This window comes from Sceloporus undulatus, chromosome 8 (genome assembly GCF_019175285.1).
Source record: "Sceloporus undulatus isolate JIND9_A2432 ecotype Alabama chromosome 8, SceUnd_v1.1, whole genome shotgun sequence".
Classification (NCBI taxonomy): Eukaryota; Metazoa; Chordata; class Lepidosauria; order Squamata; family Phrynosomatidae; genus Sceloporus; species Sceloporus undulatus.
The window spans coordinates 31,493,208-31,511,350 of NC_056529.1; the positions used below are offsets into that span (position 1 = coordinate 31,493,208).

The 18,143-nt window shown below is 43.6% G+C and overlaps 1 protein-coding gene across 1 annotated transcript in view; it reads left to right on the forward strand.

Moving 5' to 3' along the window:
• The window catches only part of PPL (periplakin), a 48,528-nt gene that overhangs the window by 14,425 nt on the left and 15,960 nt on the right, over positions 1 to 18,143 (forward strand). The window contains exons 2-7 of the mRNA XM_042437684.1: positions 10,286 to 10,385; positions 12,575 to 12,729; positions 13,454 to 13,574; positions 15,426 to 15,566; positions 16,421 to 16,462; positions 17,572 to 17,733. Coding sequence (XP_042293618.1) covers positions 10,286 to 10,385; positions 12,575 to 12,729; positions 13,454 to 13,574; positions 15,426 to 15,566; positions 16,421 to 16,462; positions 17,572 to 17,733 — 721 coding nt within the window. The remainder of the gene's footprint in view (positions 1 to 10,285; positions 10,386 to 12,574; positions 12,730 to 13,453; positions 13,575 to 15,425; positions 15,567 to 16,420; positions 16,463 to 17,571; positions 17,734 to 18,143) is intronic.

The following is an 18,143-nucleotide window of genomic DNA, read 5'->3' on the forward strand; positions in this document are numbered from 1 at the left end:
TTCCCCAACCCATAACCTTCCAGGTGGACTGTATACACTACAACTCCCATCCTCCTCATCCAATAAAGGCATTGTAGCCAAGCATACTAGATTGGGGAATGCTATTGCTATATAAAAGAAGCAAGCAAATAACCTGGTGCAAAACTTATCTTCTCGATCTGATCCTCCTTCGGGTTGAGTATCTAGTATTACTTTGGAAATGTTTTGCTACCTGAAGGAATGTTCCAGACGTCTCTTTGTGCAAAGAAAGATTCTTTTGTCAAATGCATTTTCCTTGGATGGAAATGGATTTTGTAAAATGGATTTCCCTTATTTGTCAGCAGCGGTAGAGGCAACAAGAGAAGGGTTTCAGATGACAGAAGGTAGACCTTAGGATGTTTTATCCAAGTTGTCTTTCCCTGTGGAATAAATGCATCCGTACAATGTTTGCCGTAATCCGATAAATCAAATTGATGGTAGATACAGATTATGAAGCCTTGCTTCTATGGCTTTGCCCAGGCCAATAGTTCTCAGTCTTGGTTTTCCGTCTGTAATAGGAATAAAACTACTACTTTCCTTAGTAACATCACTCAGGTTTCTTTCTGAGAATGGCAGAGGATGGGTGGGGAGAAAGCCAAACACCACAGCAAAGTGTATTTAACATACGATTAGTAGTTTCTAGTGGGATAGGATGAGTAATTGCCTTGAATGGCCTCCAGCATTATTTGACATGAGATCCGAGTTGTTACTCCACCCGCACCCTGGCATAAACAAGCAAGGCCTATGGTGTCCTTCCAAGGAAATAAACAGGTCCCTTGACCCCCCTCCAAGAATAGCCTGGCCTACAGTTTTAATGAGAAGAAAAACAGCCAAATGGATGTTGGCACCATCTTAGCTTTTTAATGGCCTTATGCGACATCTGTCTTTTATTAGCAGCGCAGTTCCTATTGCTTTCGCTCAAGAGTTGGGCTCACATTGTCATTCACTGTTGTGCCTCCACACAGGTGTCAACGGAGAGAGCAAACCTTGTAAATGTCATTCTTTTAATTTCCATTTCCACAACGTCCCACTGAGTAGTGAATATATGGAATTCACATGCAAAACATCATCTCACCACAAATCCAGCTCTTTTCTCTTTTCTCTGAGCCTTTTAAGCATTGCTTTTAATTTCTAGAGCAGTGGTTCTCAACCTTTCCTAATGCCACAACCCTTTAATACAGTTCTTCACGTTGTGGTGATCCCAAACCATAAAATTATTTTTGTTGTTACTTCATAACTGTAATTTTCTGATGTTTTCTGATGGTCTTAGGCAACGCCTATGAAAGGCTCATTCGACCCCCAAAGGGCTTGCGACCCACAAGTTGGGAACCGCTGTTGAGGATCACCAGATACAAGGCCAGGCCTTAGAAACTTTGCTTTTTTGCACTACAACATGGATCCCAGGTTATAGTAAAAAGCAAGCTGGGACACGAGAGATGATATGATAGCTCTGTTTGAATATTTGAAGGAATGTCATATTGAGGATGGAGCAAGCTTGTTTTCTGCTGCTCCAGAGAACAGGACCCGGAGCAATGGATACAAGCTCCAGGAAAAGAGATTCCAGCTCAACATTCGGAGGACCTTCTTGACAGTAAGGGCTGTTTGACAGTAGAACACAGTCTTCCTTCAGAGTGTAATGGAGTCTCCTTCCTTAGAGGTCTTCAAAAAGAGGTTGGATGGCCATCTGTCGGGGATGCTTTGATTGTGATTTCCTGCATGGCAGAAAGGGGTTGGATTGGATCACCCTTGCGGTCTTTTCCTACTCTATGATTCTATGATTCTGTGATTCTATGATTCTATGATTTTTGGACCATAATTACCAGAACTTCCAGCCAGCATGTCTTCTGGCCTGGAATTTCCATGTTTGTTAAGGGACTCTGGGAATTGCAGTCCAAGCGGTATGGGAGTTGCAGTCCAGTGTGATACGGAGCTGGGAGTATGGCACACAGCCTTTACAACACAGCAAAGTCATTGAAGGTTGTGCCAGAAAAGATATTTATAATCAACACAACTAATCAAAATGAAAGAATGCAATAGAGAGTAGCTGAAAAGAAAGAAAGAAAGAAAGAAAGAAAGAAAGAAACATTTTACAGTAAACATTCAAAATATTGACAGATGGAATCCCAACAAGAAATCAGTTGCACTGCAGTTTGCACTAACCAGAGTAGAGAACTCAAACCAGGATTTAAACTGCCAAACAACTGGGAAAAGTATAGTTTTTAGCTGCTGGTCTGGCTTATTTTTGCATTGCTTAGCTCTCCAGCCTCAAGAGGAAGCCATCTCCATCTTTAAGGAAAAGAACAGCAGCCATAACCTTAGTTTGCCAGTTCAGGTATAGTCCCATTGTTGGGTATTCCAATCATTGTTCGCATAAACCTTGTTTTGCACCTGCTCAAAACCATGGTTCTGGTTGGGCAGTGTTGCATATTGTGAGTTAAGACGTCACATGAAACCATAGATCAGCTCCCTTAACCATGGTCTGTCATACTCATGTTTTGGGACCTGATGGCTTTTGCTCCTGAGTTCTATCCTTAAGACCAGAAGCCCTCCAAGTCTCTTTATTTTATAGCTGCCTTACAGTGCTGGAAAAGTTACTTTTTTGGATTACAGCTCTCAGAAGCACCTATCCAGCAGGGCCAGTGAAGATATTGGCTGGCGATTCTCAGAGCTGTAGTCCAAAAAAGTAATCTCCCGCAGTTCTCCTTCTAACCAACCACTTGCTGCTTCTCTGCTTTTAAAAACGACCTTTCTGATATTTGCTCTCTCTTGGCCCAGTTGTTGACTCAGAAATAGAATCCATTAATACCAATAGAGCTTACGTTCAAGTTGACGGGTTTAAAAATACAGTGAAAACCAATCATCTGGTAGATGTTAGCCTGAATACAGTTCTCTTTGTTTTGGAGACTATTCCAGTAATACCGGCTGCATATTTTGAATGGGTGTAAACAACGATACATTTGGGATTATGAGTTAAGGTTCATGGAACGGAAATACCAGAAATCAGAATGCCCTGTTTGCTAGGAGTAATAAGAAATCTTTTTTCAAACAACAACAACAACAACAACATACCCATAATTTCAAGGGACTCTTAGAATCTAATACTCTGAGCTAGACCCTGGGCGTCTCCTCGCTACACCTGTAAACCAGCATCACCAAACCAGTTTAACCTTCATAGCTCACGGCAACCGTGTCTTTGTGGTGAACAAAAACATTGCAAAGACTCTATGCAGCCCTTGCAAGAGAAAGGCAAGAAATTATAATATCCACAGCTCTTGCAAGGTGCAAGAATAATTCCTATTGAAAATAAGAAAGAAAGAAAGCCCCCTCCTTCCCCATGTATTTTGCCTTTCCTACATCTGTAATGCAAAAGTTGTTTTGGGTCCCGTTTAAAAGTCTTTTTTTGACATCCGCTTCCTTACTGCTGCCATTCAAACATGGGATAAATACCGTGAGACAGATTTGGGACCAAACAGTGTTCCCCTCCCCACCACGTGTGTTTTATTTTAAATTAGGAAATATTGTTAAATCTGAGTCCTGGCTTTGGTTGAGTGAAAAATAACTCTTTCCCTTCCTTGTTTAAAATCTCCGTTGGCTAGTTTTTAACCTTGTTGGAGAAAACAGAATTATATGTTTTGCCCCAAAGGGCATTTAACAGTCGGGATGAGGAATATGGTAACTTTAATTGTCAATTTAGGACTTTATTACATGAGGCTGAAAAGCAGAATTTTAACAGGATCAAAGCATATCTGGCCAGTACTTCTCACCTGACATCATGCCTGTCCTGCTTGGCACCCTGCTTTCCATTAGTTGTTGTGAGCCTTTCCATTGACGGGCAAAATCTGTCAATAGGCTCTCAGTCTCGCTGCTATTCCATTACTGTCTTTGTGTGACAGGTGCCTTCCAAGGCAGTTCCATTTCTCAAGCAGTCCCATGGCCCACTATACTGGTCCCAATGCCACTATAAAAAGTAAAGGTTTTCCCTTGGCATGAATGTCTAGTCATAACTGACTGTAGGGGGAGATGCTCATTACTAAGCCAAAGAGCCAGTGTTGTCCGAAGACGAATCTGGTCATCATGGGGCCAGCATGACTGCCCTGAATGCTGTTACCTCCCCACCAAAGTGGTACCTATTTATCTACTTGCATTTGGATGCTTTTAAATTGCTAGGTTTGCAGAAGCTGGGACTAGTGACAGGAGCTCACCCCGTCATGCGGCACTCAGGTCTCAAACTGCCAATGTTCCCATCTTTCAGTCGTCAGAATTGGCATCTTAACCACTAAGCCACCACATCCCAAAGACTATTACATGAGTCTAAAAAGCAGAATTTTAACAGAATAAACATGTATTTGGCCAGTACTTATCTCCTAACATCATGTCTGTCCTACTTTTCACCTTGCTTTCCCTTAGTTGTTGTTGTGAGCCTTTTTTTTTTGGTCAATATCGTTATTACTAAAACAAAAACAAATACAGAAATTAAAAAAGAAACTAGTACAAATGCAACATTATAAAACAAACCACTGACACAGTTGTGTGCCTTTTAATTGATGGGCAAAACCTGTCAATGGGCTCTGAATCCATTCCATTACTGCCTTTGTGTGATAGGTTCCTTCCGTGGCAGTTCTCCGGCAGCCCCAAGATTCACGATACTGGTCCTAAGGCCCACTATACTGGTCCATATCAGAGCTTGGAAAAGTTCCTTTTTATGACAGCTCCCAGAACCCAACAGCCGGCATAACTGCTAACCTCTCCACTCCATTTGAGGATTTCTGCATGGCTTTTAAAGGTCTGTTTCTTGAATTGTGTATGGACTCCTTACTTGGGGGGCAGCCAGAGGCTGAGCTTGTGCATATTAGAGAATTAGCCCAAGATGTTTCCGTATGGAGAAGTGAACGGTGAAATAATGGAAGATGTGTTTTTGTGACAGCAGTGTTAAGATGGTGCTATCTGCCCTGCGGCAATATGTGGCAAAACGTTGTCATCTGTCCTGTATTAATAGCACAGGATATATATTCATTACTCTACCTGCTGGACCACATGTAGTCAAATGAGGATGAGAAGGAAGATAAAGGGAAGCATAAGGAAGCAAAGTAGAAGGCAGTAGGGAAAGAGAAGGACTCCATTTGTGGATTGAGTCAACCAAGGAAGCCATAGCCTTGAATTTGCAAGACCTGAGCAGGGCTGTTATTAACAAGTTATCTTGCAAGTCTCTCATCCATAAGGTCACCATAAGTCAAAGCTGACTTGATGCAATTACCAACAATATGAGGAAGCTTGAAGGATGCCTGAAGTTTGCAGAAGTACAATTTTTTAAATGGCAAAATTAGCCTAAGAGGACAACCTGAGGACTAGATGGAAGAGATGGAGGGGAGAAATGGAAAACTGTGGCAAACGGAACAAAGTATATTGAAAGAAGACCGCAGTATAGCTACTGGGGAATAAAACTGGAAGATTGCTTCCCAAGTAAGAATTCTGCTCCCAATTTTCGTTCAGTCCCATAACCTCTAGCATTGCAGAGAGAGAGAAAAAGAGAGAGAGAGAGACATTGAAAATCATCCACATCTGAAACCCTTTTATTTGCTATGTTTGTCTTTCCTTGGTCACTTTGCCTCACTTTTCTCTTAGGATGCCTAAACTATTTCTAAAGGCTCATTTGAAATTTGAACTAACTGCAATGCTAGAAATTTGGGGAGTGTTTAATTGTTGTAAACCGCTTTGAGTCCCAGTCTGGGAAAAAGGTGAGCGATGATGATGATGATAGCTATTAATAAAAACAATCCCAGAAAAAGACATATTCACCTGGCTGGCTGGAGCAGTCGACACCACAACATTTTATTGCAGGTTGCATTTGTATAAATCAATTTGGCACCTGCAGTCTTTTCAGCAAAGCTACTACAGGAGGTTTTGTTTTTCAGTTGTCTGCAGATTAGAAGCCAGCAGTATCATTTTGCCCGCCTGGCAAGGTCTGAAAGGCAAACCGAGCGGCTATTGTCTTTTCTACAATGCTGTTCATTTGCTGTTGATGCACAAGGCATGGCTGAAATAGCAGGCCTTTGTTGATGGAGAAGAGCTGCAGCGACAGAAGCCAAGCCTGGAGTTAAAGCAACCAAAATGAACATAAAATGAAATGGGGTGCTCCAAAGGTGGGGCAGTGGGAAAATATGCTCTTGGGCAAACATGGCAAACCAGTGGCATTCCTAGGGTTGGCATCGCTCAGTGTAGTAACTAAGTTGCAGAAGAGAATTGCATTTTTCTGTGCAACCACCCCCCCCCCCATGTGTGAATTTTATTCAGAATAAATAAGTCCCAAACTGAAAATACAGGTCCAAAACACACTGAAGAAATAATCCAGTTTGGAGACTTGCTTTAACTGCCCTGGCTCAGTGCATTTGGGAGACATTTAGTCTTCTCTGTCGGAGAGCTCTGGTACCACAATAAACTACAGTTCCCAAGATTCCCTAGCACTGAACCAAGGTGGTTAAAGCAGTCTTGAACTGGATTATTTCTGCAGTGTGTTTTGGACCATAGTCATCAAAAACTATATATAGACTTTGTCAAGTCGAGGAGAAGCTTGCTAAAATTATTTGTTGCTTCCTTTACGAACACAATTAATGGAGTATTACATCTCTGATTTAGAAACGTGTATCAGAAGGCATTCGCTGGCATCATTTAGAAAAATGACCTCAGGCCAGCACAAACCTTGGGGATGTGAGAGGTTCCCATGTTCACGAACTCCAGGAATGTTGCTGCGCACTGTTCCTCTGGCCAATCTTGCCAGTCTTGCCAAGGCCTGTCATTCCCCCGCTGCCTTCATTTGGCTTGTCTGGTTGTTCCAGTCCGGATATGGAACTCTGTTTCCTTTCCTGTCGAAACTGTCAGGCAAAGTAGCTGTGATTCAGTCTCTGGAAGGATGCATGCTTGGGAAAGAGGCAGCGTTTGATAGAGAAGGCAAAAAGAGGTTGTTACTTAGCACAGAACATGCTGTCCATAAAGCGGCTTCAGCAGAGCAATCTTCTCAGAACCACTTTCCAGTGTTTGCATTGAACCACTAACACACAAAATTACCAGTGTCTCTGCAATGAGAGAATGGCAGGTATGCCATTATAAATTTGAGCCCAAATCCACCACTATCTGTCAGAGAAGCTATTGTTATGTCTCTGCAGGATCAGATCAGTGACTCATGCGGGTTTACTTATTCATTTAAAGCAATGCATACAGGTTGAGTCTCCCGTATTCTCAAATGCTTGGGACCAGAGGTATTTTTGGATGTTGGAATACCCGTATTTGCATATACATCCACAATGAGATATCTTAGAGATGGGACCCAAGTCTAAATCCAAAATTCATTTATGTTTCATACACCTTATTATATGTATAACCTAGAAGTAATTTTATACAATCTTTTAACAATCATTTTGCGCATGAAACAAAGGTTGCGTACATTGACCCCGTCAGAAAGCAAAGGTGCCACTATCTCGGCCACCCATAAAAGATGTTTTGGTTTTTGGAATATTATGGATTTGGGAATCTTGGATAAGGGAGGCTCAATCTGTACTTTGGAGCTTTGGGGAAAGTATATTCAGTTATAATTCAGGGGTTAAAATATGTTGGCTATCAGGTTTGAGGAACACTGACTTTACCAAGAAATGAAATCCAGAGTGAGCCTATGCAAAAAGGGGAATAAAATCTGTCTTCTGACCCAGGCAATGGAGTAGCTGGTGATGCAGGGCTGTATTTAGAAATCTTGTTCTGTTATAAACTCTGCATTTGGAATTCTTGATCTGTTATAACATCGAAGTAGATAAATACAGCATGTTTCTGGCTCCATCCCTTTGCATCTCACCCCATCCACTTCTATTTTGAATTTTGAAAAACTCAAGAGCCTAGGATTTGATAGGACGGAACCATGCCATTTAATGTGGAATCATAAAGCTATGACAGCGCAATGTGATTGGGTCCCTTAGATCCCAATGTACAGTACATGCATATAGACTGAGTTGCTTTATTTAGAACAAGAACCATTGAGTAGGTTGTTGGAAGCATATTTGTTCTCCTTGGCCTGGAAAGGCTATCTGGCGTTGGGAATTTGAAACTATTTTTTATTTTAACTGGCATACTTGTGTTTTTAATCACTGGTTTAGATGTTGATTTGAGTTATTTGCGTATTGCGAGTCACCTCAGGAGGACCATGGTCTTGAAAGAAATCCAATAAATAGATTTTACATGTCTTGCAGTCTGGCGTAGAAAGTGGTGATGGAGAGGAAACACGAAAGGTTGCATATAACAGATAGCCTTCCCAGTTTGAAAGCAGAAGGCCCAGGAGGGAACCTAAGTTGACCCTGGGATTGAGGAAAAGCAGTTATTATGTTCAAAGCAGCTGCCCTATTCTGAAAGTATACATTTTCTCTTCAAGCAATGGATCTAGGGCAAATCCACCCAACATCTCCTTTGGGGGTATGGACCAGATTTCCTTTGCCTTTGATTTTCCTTCTCCTGCATCCTGAAGACAAGATTAGCTCCAGCAGTCATTTGGGTGGCTTGGAGACATCTTGGGCCCTTCTTGGTTTTATCTCAGAAATCCACCTTGTTGGCACAGTGCTGGCAAATCAGATCCAAAGGTGCCTCATGGTCTGCTTCATTGCCCTCAAGCAGAAATGGTGGGACCGGCCCTTGATATTGTAAATGTGATGGAAATCACATACACACTGGTTGGACACTGATCTCTCCCTCCAAGTGCCAAAGAGCCTTAGGCCCAGTACAGATTGCTTGAAAGCGGCAGTCTGGGGGGCGATTTTAGGGCTTGGGAATGCGGAGCGACCGCATGCTCTTGAGCCCTACCCTACAACAGCGGTGCCATCATGACTTGGCCCCCTCCACATGGGGGTCACCATGATGATACAAGCACAGGGCAGCATCTGCACGTTGTGGCACTACGCTTGCATCATCAATGCGCAACAGTGCGCCAATGGCACACTCATGGCGTCCGTTCCACTTTTATTGGGTTCTTTTTGGTGTGGAGGGAGGCTGCATGATTTGGCTGCTGCACCGTTCCTCAAGAGCAAAAATGGGCAGCTCCAGCCCGCCCTTTCAGGGGGGTCTGTTGAGTTCCTTATCTACAGGTAGAGCACCTAACAATTCGGCATGCCCAACTGACTTACTAAATGCTTCTGACCAAAGTACTATTGCTAGTGTGTTTCCTGGGATGCTCTTTTGCCTTTAGTAGTAGCAGCCTGGAGAGCCAGCATGGTGCAGTGGTTTGAGCATTGGACTAGGATAATAGAATCATAGAGTTGGAAGAGACCGCAAGGGCCATCCAGTCCAACCTGCTGCCATGCAGGAAATCCAAATCAAAGCATCCCCAACAGATGGCCATCCAGCCTCTGTTTGAAGACCTCCAGGGAAGGAGACTCCACTACACTACGAGGAAGGAGTGTGTTCCACTGTCGAACAGCCCTTACTCAGGGTTCAAATCCCCACTTGGCCATGAAAACCCAATGGGTGTCTTTGGGCAAATCTCAGCCACAGAGGAAGGTAATGGCAAACCTCCTCTGAACAAATCTTGCCAAGAAAACCATATGATAGATTTGCCTTAGGGTCCCCATAAGTCAGAAATGACTTGAAGGCACACAACAACAACATTTTACTGATGTAGTAAAATTTAATCATTTCCCACCAATTGGCCTAAAGACAAGAAAAAGCACAACTTGCTTAGTTTGTACATTGGTTTTTGTTGGAAGGAGCAGGTACAGAGCCATTAAAAAGATGGCAACTGCACTTCACCACTGATTCTGTCTTTGTCTTGGGTGGCTCCTGGCTCCAACCTCATTCCCTAACAGTAAAATGGTGATAACGGTGGCCTAATATGCAGCAAGGTTGCTTCAGCAAATGTGGACATTGTAAAACTTATTGAAAATTAAAAACAACCTTTTGAAGGCTTTAAAATATACTCACTGTGGAGAAACCCCTTGCCACATTGAGGCTGAGAGCGACATGGTCAATCCATTTTTCTATTCATGCCGTCTGTAAATTGTTGGGAACTCAAAACCTCCCGAAACTTTCTTGTCTTCTTAATCCCAAAGTTGTGGTGATGTTGCGGCAAGTACTCCCTGGTGAAGGGGAAAAAATTGTGTACTGTATATTCAGGAGACCACTTTGTAAATTGTTGTTTCCCATTTGTCAGGTTCTAAGGTTAATCTCGAGTCAGTCTCATCTTTGATCAAAACCCCGCTCTTCCCTCCTTTTTGAACTCTGTTTTTGCTTCGCTTTCCAGCATTTCCAGCAAAGAACTATCAGAACTGATTGAGAAGTTGCAGAAAAATGCTGACCAGGTGGAAAGAAACATTGTGGAGGCCGACACAAAGATGCAGAATGTGAGTAGCTGGGGTGATAGTTTTTGGAAAAGGTGACAGTTTTGGAAAAAGGAAAAATGTATCAGGGACTGTGTGTACCTGGAAGCCAGGAAACCTGTTAGCTGTTGCTTTAAGAGTAATGCATTCCTAGACGATGATCTTATTGTGTCATTACTCTGGCATAACTCCTGCGGTGCCAGCCTGTTGCACTTCCTATGTCCCCATAAAAGGGTGGTATCCCAAATACATTTGTGCAACTGGTTCTACCACTTGCAGGAGATTGTGCAAACAGTTGCACTTCTGCCTGAGCACATGGTGCATAATGCTCTCAATTATAAGCATTCTCAACTACTGTGGAATCACTGGCTGGAGGTTCCCATTGTGTGATCCTTGGTTCAACAGTGTGTAACTTCCGAAAAGGATCATTGGTATGGCCTCACGAATCCCAAAAGTAACATCTTGCAAATAACATTGTAACCTGTAGCAGTGTGTTGCTCCCAAGTTCTGGATTTATTGCCATGAAGGTGACAACTGGCACCATGAACTCCAGCAGCAAATACAGAGCCAGCGCATCATTGATCCATCTAGGTAAATTAATTAAGAATTCTAGCTGTCAAATTTTGCACACAATGAAGCTTCTGGACCGCTTCCAAGGGATGCCCTTCATAAAAGACATTTCAGTAATCCAGCCTGAATGTTAGTTGATCATGGATCATGGCAAGGTGACTCCATCCAGGAAAAGCAGCAGTATACAAGATCCTCCTTATGGAAATCCACTTTAAAACTAGTTTTAATATGGTATGTAAAGGAAGCCAAATGTGGTCATCAGGAATCCTTTACCTTTAACTAACCATGACTTACATCCTCTTTTCTAATGTAGGAATAACTGTTTGTTGTTGTATTTTAATTGGAAGTAGTTCTGGCTCTAATGTTTTACTGTTTCTACTCCTCTGAATCCTGCCTTCTCTCATTCTTGTGTGGAGAACAAAAACATGCAACAACACCCTCCATGTCTGATGCTACAATATATTTCCTATTAGTAGCAATGAGAGTCCATGCAGATAGGTATTTTGGCACAAATTTGTGAAAACTACACAAAACTAGGCTAGCTACTATGTTGTGGCATGGACTTTTAAAAACCCGAACATTGCACATTTCTTAAAATGGTCATTTGACCACTCATTTATGTGGGCATATGTTTATATGTGCTCATACACTTAGCTTCACAAAGGGAAAGCACACTGAATTTGCGCAGAGACATCCTGGGCAATTTGCAGAAACCTGGACTAAACGGAAGTGCTCCATGTCATGATTTCCACTGGAGGAGCTTGGACGGCGGTTAAAGATTTCTCTACCGTCTGTCTTGATGTGCTGAGATTGCACCTCTCATCCCAAATGCATTGGTGACATCCCTAGTTCTAATGCAGTCGGAAATAAATGCAACGTTGACTGTGAAGACGATAAGCCTGTTGCATCTGTTAGAGTGCCTCTCTTACACAGTCACATATATCGTTGTGTGTCAATTTTTGCCTGGTAGGTTTGGGAGTTAGAATGTCCCTGTGTGTCATAAGTCAATAGGAGAGGAGAGTATGCAGGGTCTAGCTCCAAGGATCCAGAAAGCAGGGCAGGGTCTCTGAGCTGGCTTGGATGGCTTATCCACAGAATGGGTGACAGATGTGAAGTCCAAGGCTTTCATGGCTGGCATCCATAGTTTTTTATGGGTTTTTCGGGCTATGTGGCCATGTTCTAGAAGAGTTTATTCCTTATGGAATTAACTTTTCTAAAACATGGCCACATAGCCCGAAAAACCCACCCAAAAAAACCTATAGGTGATAGATGTTGCTTCCAGCTTCTGACAAGTATTTGCTGCCTGCTATATCTAGGAAGCTTGACTGTTCAGTAAGAACAACCGGAGCATCACCAGCTGAGCTAAAAGTGTGCTGCTGCTCTCCTAGAATGACGCTGCAGTAGATTTCAAAGATAGAGCCGTGTTAGTCTGTAGAATCAGTATGTCGAGAAATCTTGTAGCACCTTTGAGACTCACTGAAAGAAAGAAGTAGACTCAAGTCTATGAAAGCTCATGCTGCCAACTTCTTTCTTTCAGTGAGTCTCAAAGGTGCTGCAAGATCTCTCTTCGTACCGTGGTAAATTGTGCTCTTTGATTCTGCCCTGTTGTAAATCTGCTCCTTCTTTCCTAACACCAAATCCAGGACCTACACAAGCTCAAGGCTGGTCAACCTCCTGAGTTCAGAGACCACACTGCAGACAAGCTGATAGAATCAGATAAGCTCCTCTATGTCCTGGATGGAGATGCGGCTGTCGCTCGCCACATGAAACACCCCCAGGGGGACATGATCACAGAAGAGTGAGTTGCGGGGAATGGATTGCCAATTGTGTTTGTCGTGATTCTGGAGATTATTGCACTGCTTTTCCCCCATTCGGGGCAGAGGCTGAGACCGGGCTGGGGCCATGTGTTATCACACAGCTCCATGCTCAGATTGGAGGCATCCCGTTTCCGATCAAAACGTCTCCCATTACTTAGCTAAAAACGGGTATTTTCCATTCTTAGCAAAGATTTCAGTCTGAAGTCTACGAAAGCTCCTGATGCCAATAATTTATGCATCTCAGAGGTGGGTTATAGACCGCCGCTTTGAGGCGGTCTGCTGCTGCCGCCGCTTGCTCCATGCGGGAGCCATAGCAGCCACACCGTGCGGCTCCCGCGTGGAGCAAAAATGGAGCTCCTTCTTGCGGCACCTCTATGACGTCGCGAGGCGCCGCTGGCGCATTCGTGACGTCATAGGTGCCACAACACGTTCAGACGCTATGCGTCCGATACGTAAAGATGGCGCCGGCCGTGTGGAACGGCCGGCGCCATATTGTACGGACAGAGTCCGTATTAGACTCTAGAAGAGACGCCCCTTTTTTAAAATGGGACGCCCTGTGGACGTCCCAAGTGCCAGTGTGTAACCGGCCATAGTTTGGGGCAGAAGTCCAGGCTTTTCAGTTCTGGGAGGAAGAGTGGTGGGAAACCCCTTTGTTTCGTGTTCAGATGAACCAATAATAGCTGTGGTTTCTCTGGCTTTCCTCAGCATCCGGCAGCTAAAGGAGAGAGTAGGCAACCTGCGTGTGAAGCATGACCAGATCTACAATTTCACCCCCCAAGAAATTGAACCTCAAGTCAACTGGTCCACAGTCATTGATGAGAAGCAGGTATGGCGGTTGTACATATCCCTTTAAAAACAACAGCCCCACAATCTCTTATCTTTTGGTTTATCTCTCCAAACCTTGCAACTAGAAAGTTAACTTTTGAAGAGACATTTCTTCCCGCTGTGTTGTTGTTGTTGTTATTATTATTATTATTATTATTATTATTATTTTCAAGGAGGAGCATTGGACTATATACAGTCACTGCAAATTCTGACAGTTGTGTGTCTGTCAAGCCTCTTCCCATACGGAGGTCCCATCAAAAATAAAAAAGCTCCCCCAGCATCTGCTAGGTAGACATCCCCATTACCATGCTAGTAGTCACTGCCAATTTGGCCCAGAAAGCACTGAAAAAAGGGTTTTGGGAACAAAAATATAACAGCTCTCTCCCTTGCAGGGTTAATAGAGTGGTCTCACAAAATGCAGAGGAGCAGAAGAGAGGGAAACAGGCACCATTGGGGTCTCTCTCTGCTATTGATTTTGCTACTTTCCCAGTTGCTTTGTCAGCTTCCACTTGCCAATCCCCCAAAGCCACCTTGGCTGCTGGCCGGGGCAGGCTTAGCTTAATGAGCAACTTTGCGGCATGGAAGGGCTGCCAGCTTTGCAGTTCTCTTTGGGCCGCCTGGCAGAAGCTGCGCTCCTGTTAGCAGGATCAGGGCAAGGATGTTGTCGTCATCGCCATGTGCCTTTGCATTTTGGCAGCACGCACCTTCCAGGGCCAGAAACACAGGATGCGTGTAGCCATGTGTTTAAATGCCTGGATTCAGGGAAGAGAAAAAGAGCAAATGGAGAAAGCTGAAGGGGGAGGGAAGAGTGAGTGGTTCTGGAACCAGTGCTAGGGAAGTTACTTTTATAAATAGTTAGGACTTTATCACACGGGGGACTGGATGTCATTGTCCCATCCCTGTCTTGTGCTTCTTGCGCAGACGCGGGAAGTGGTTTCACGCTAAATTGTGCTTATCAGGACATTATCCCATCCAGAAAGCATGAGGGAATGAACATCACATTGATCTCATGAATGAAGCAAAATTGTCCTGTGAATGAAGTGGAATTGCCTCCTCGTTTCCCGTCATTTGGGATTATCAGAACATTGTTGATGCAATCCCACTTCACTGATGGGACATGAAAGGATCAGCGCAATGTAGCAAGAAAGCCTTTCACGCAATCGCTTTCACTCATGCTTTCTGGATGGGATAAAGTCTTTAGTTAAAGCAGATGTGGACTCTTGTGGTCCTCCAGATGTTGCTGGACTGCAACTCTCAGCATTCCTATGAAGGCAAAGGCTGGAGTGCCTTTGTGCTGTGTGCCTTGAAGTTGTTTCCGACTTATGGTGACCCAAAGGTGAGCCTATCATTCGGTTTTCTTGGCAAGATGTGTTCAGAGTGGTTTGCTCTGGCCTTCCCTTGAGGCTGAGAGAATGTGGTTTGCCAAAGTCACCCACTGGGTTTACATGTCCAAGCTGGGATTTGAACCCTGGCCTCCAGAGTCATAGTCCAACGCTCTAACCGCTACACCACACTGGCACTTGCCACAAGATTCCTACCCTTTAATTAAAGCTGTAGTTCCAAGACAATCCCATCACCCGAGTAGTTAGTTACCCTTACAGTCCAAGTCCTAGCCCTGTCTGGAGTAAATGAGAATTGCATGCGAAACCACAAATCCCAGAATTTTGTAGAATGGAACCATGGCAATTGAAGTGGTATCAAACTGCTGTAATTGTGTGGTGTGGATACCCCAAGCTGGATCAATAATCTGACTTGGCACAAGGTGGCATTCTGTGTTCTTGCCTTCTTACTTTGCATTGCTATCCAAAGTGTGGAAAACACAGCACTCATTCACGTTTTCTTTTGTCATCAGGAACTCTTGAACAGCAAAGGCTTTGGAACTGACTTGCCATCGGTCAACAGTCAGGTGGAGGAACACAACATCTTTCACAATGAGGTGATGGCTATTGGACCACACATCAGTAAGGAAGACAAATCAACACCAGTCTCTGATGTAGGTCCATTTCATGATTCTCTAGTATACTTGGCGTGGGGAGAGGAAGCATTGGTTAATCCCTGGATAACTTAGATTGGGATCAGATGATAGACCTCTGAGAGTTTATCACATGAGAAAACAGAGTGGAAACAGAACTGGAGAGTAGCGCCTTTCTCTGTGCCTTAGCGCATGATGTTGTGGGAGACGGTTGTAGAAGTGCACCTTTTTTCTAGCAGGAAAAATCCATTTGATAAAAGGCTCGCTTTTACAACCATCTTCTGCCGGAAAAGAACTGAAACGCTTTGATGCCATGCTTTGATGTCGCGCCAGGATGGCGCCATCCCTACTATCCTTCCGGCGCCGGCGTTTTTGTGCAGTCAGGCCTTTTAAGCGGATAAGGGCTGGGTTTTTAATGTCGTGCGCCATAAATTTGTCTTTTTAATGTGCTATATTTTAATTAATAACTGTTTTAACTCTTTGTTTTTCAAATTTTATATTTAAATATTTTAATACTGTACTGTTTTTAAACTGTATTGTTTTATGCTTGTTTGCTGCCTTGAGTTCCTTATATTGGGAGAAAGGCAGGATATAAGAAAAGAAAATGATGATGATGATGATGATGAGGAGGAGGAGGAGGAGGAGGCATGGAGAAAGCTACTATTCTCTAACTCCATAAAGAAAAGTGTGGGTTATACAGTCCTTGTACAGGTTGGGGAATCCTGGTTTGGGTCCTTTTAAATGTATGCATTTACTATGGGAAGCATCGGCGTAAAACATGCTACAGCTATGTTTCCTTCACAGAGTGTGCAAACACCCTGTGTAGCGTCTTTTCAATAGTTGTAAGACTAATCTTCTTCTCCATCGGTTTCCAGGAATATACGAGTGGACTCCAGGTGAAATACCAGAAATTGCTGGTAAGTTTTTTTCTTAAGCATATAAAGATAAGGTTCTAAATTTGGTATACCTGAGAAAGTCAGAAGGGAATGTGAGAAGATCCTTAGCTTGCATGAGGATGCCTTCATCAGTACTCATGATCCAAGGGACTCGGGAATTCTGAGGATCGTGACTAAGGAGGGTCCATTCTTAACTTTGCTTCCTGATTTGCAAGCCATGGATTGCAGTGAGCCAGTTTTACAACTGTTTTGAATCTGTCTAAGGCAGAGGTACACAGTTTGTGGCCCATAGACTGCATGCGACTCAGTATTTGTGGTCCTTAAAGCCTTCTCCCACTGCCTCCAAACCCACAATTTTATTTTTTTGGCATGATTTTCAGGTGTTTTCTCCAGAAAACTATGCCGAGAACACCCAAAATAGGCAAAGACCTGCTAGCCCCACACAGAAAGACCTCATTGATCCCCCAGCACCTTCCCCATACCTCTATTTTAATCAGAGTCCTTCTCAAAATGGCGTTCCACATCACTACTGACCACCATTTTGAGAAGGACATGGATGGAGATAGAGATGTTTGGGAGCACTGTTGCAGCTCACAGGGGATCTGGAGACACAGAATTGGCTTCTGACCCTTGTGCAGTTGCTCACCCTGGTCTAAGACCATTTTTGGTCCTGGGTGATGGAGAGTATAAGGTTGAGTGTAAGATGTCAGCCTTGACACTGTTGGATTTTGTAGTGAAATGAGTGTGTGTGAGAGTGAAACCATCAACACAAAGGGAAGGAGAAAGTCTGAAGAATCTAATCCTTAGGGTTTTTTATGGTTAAACATGTGACCATCATGGCCTGTGAGTATAAGGGACCTTCTTTTCTGGTCCAGTGTTTCCCCAAACACTTCCTTACCTTGGATGAGGATCTGGAGGAGATGCATGAGCTCATTCTCTTGCTGCCATTCTTCTTTCCTTCCCTCTTTCTCCCCCGATCCATATTATCAGTCCCAGATTCACTGTGGTCTCAAATCGTGACACCTGGAGAAAGATATGGGAAAGAGACTCCTTACTAGTAGGTTTTGGAATTGCCTTTTGCAACTCGAAGGGTGGTCTGATGCTTGGCCAACCCATCTTTCTGCTTATAGTCAGGATCCCAACAGAGGCAGCAGGACCTGAACTCGCTGCAAGATTACATGCAGCGCTGCACCAACAAGCTCTACTGGCTCGATCAGCAAGCGAAGGACAGGATGCAGTACGACTGGAGCGATCGCAACCTTGACCACCCCAGCAGACGGCGCCAATACGAGGTACATCTCTCTCACCAAAGCTGGTTTCACTCCACACAGTACAGGAGGCATAGCTCCCACTGCCCTCCCTTTCCTCTGTTATTTCCCCATATCAGATATTTGAAGGTTAAGTCCTTGGGGCAGACAACTGTTCTCTTATAGCCGTGGTTCTCTTGCAGAAGAATACCTTGGTTCAATATACACAAACTTTGTTTCATGCACAAAACTATTATGCATAGGCATATAAGGTGCATCTGAAACATACATGAATCCCATGCTGAGAATTAGATCCCATCTCCAAGATGTATATGCAAATGTGAAAAAACCTGGAATCCAAAATACTTCTGGGCCCAAGTTTTTCAGACAACCTGAAGTAGCTACAAACTACTGTATTGTTTTACTTTGCAAGTTGTTTGGGCATGGGACTTACC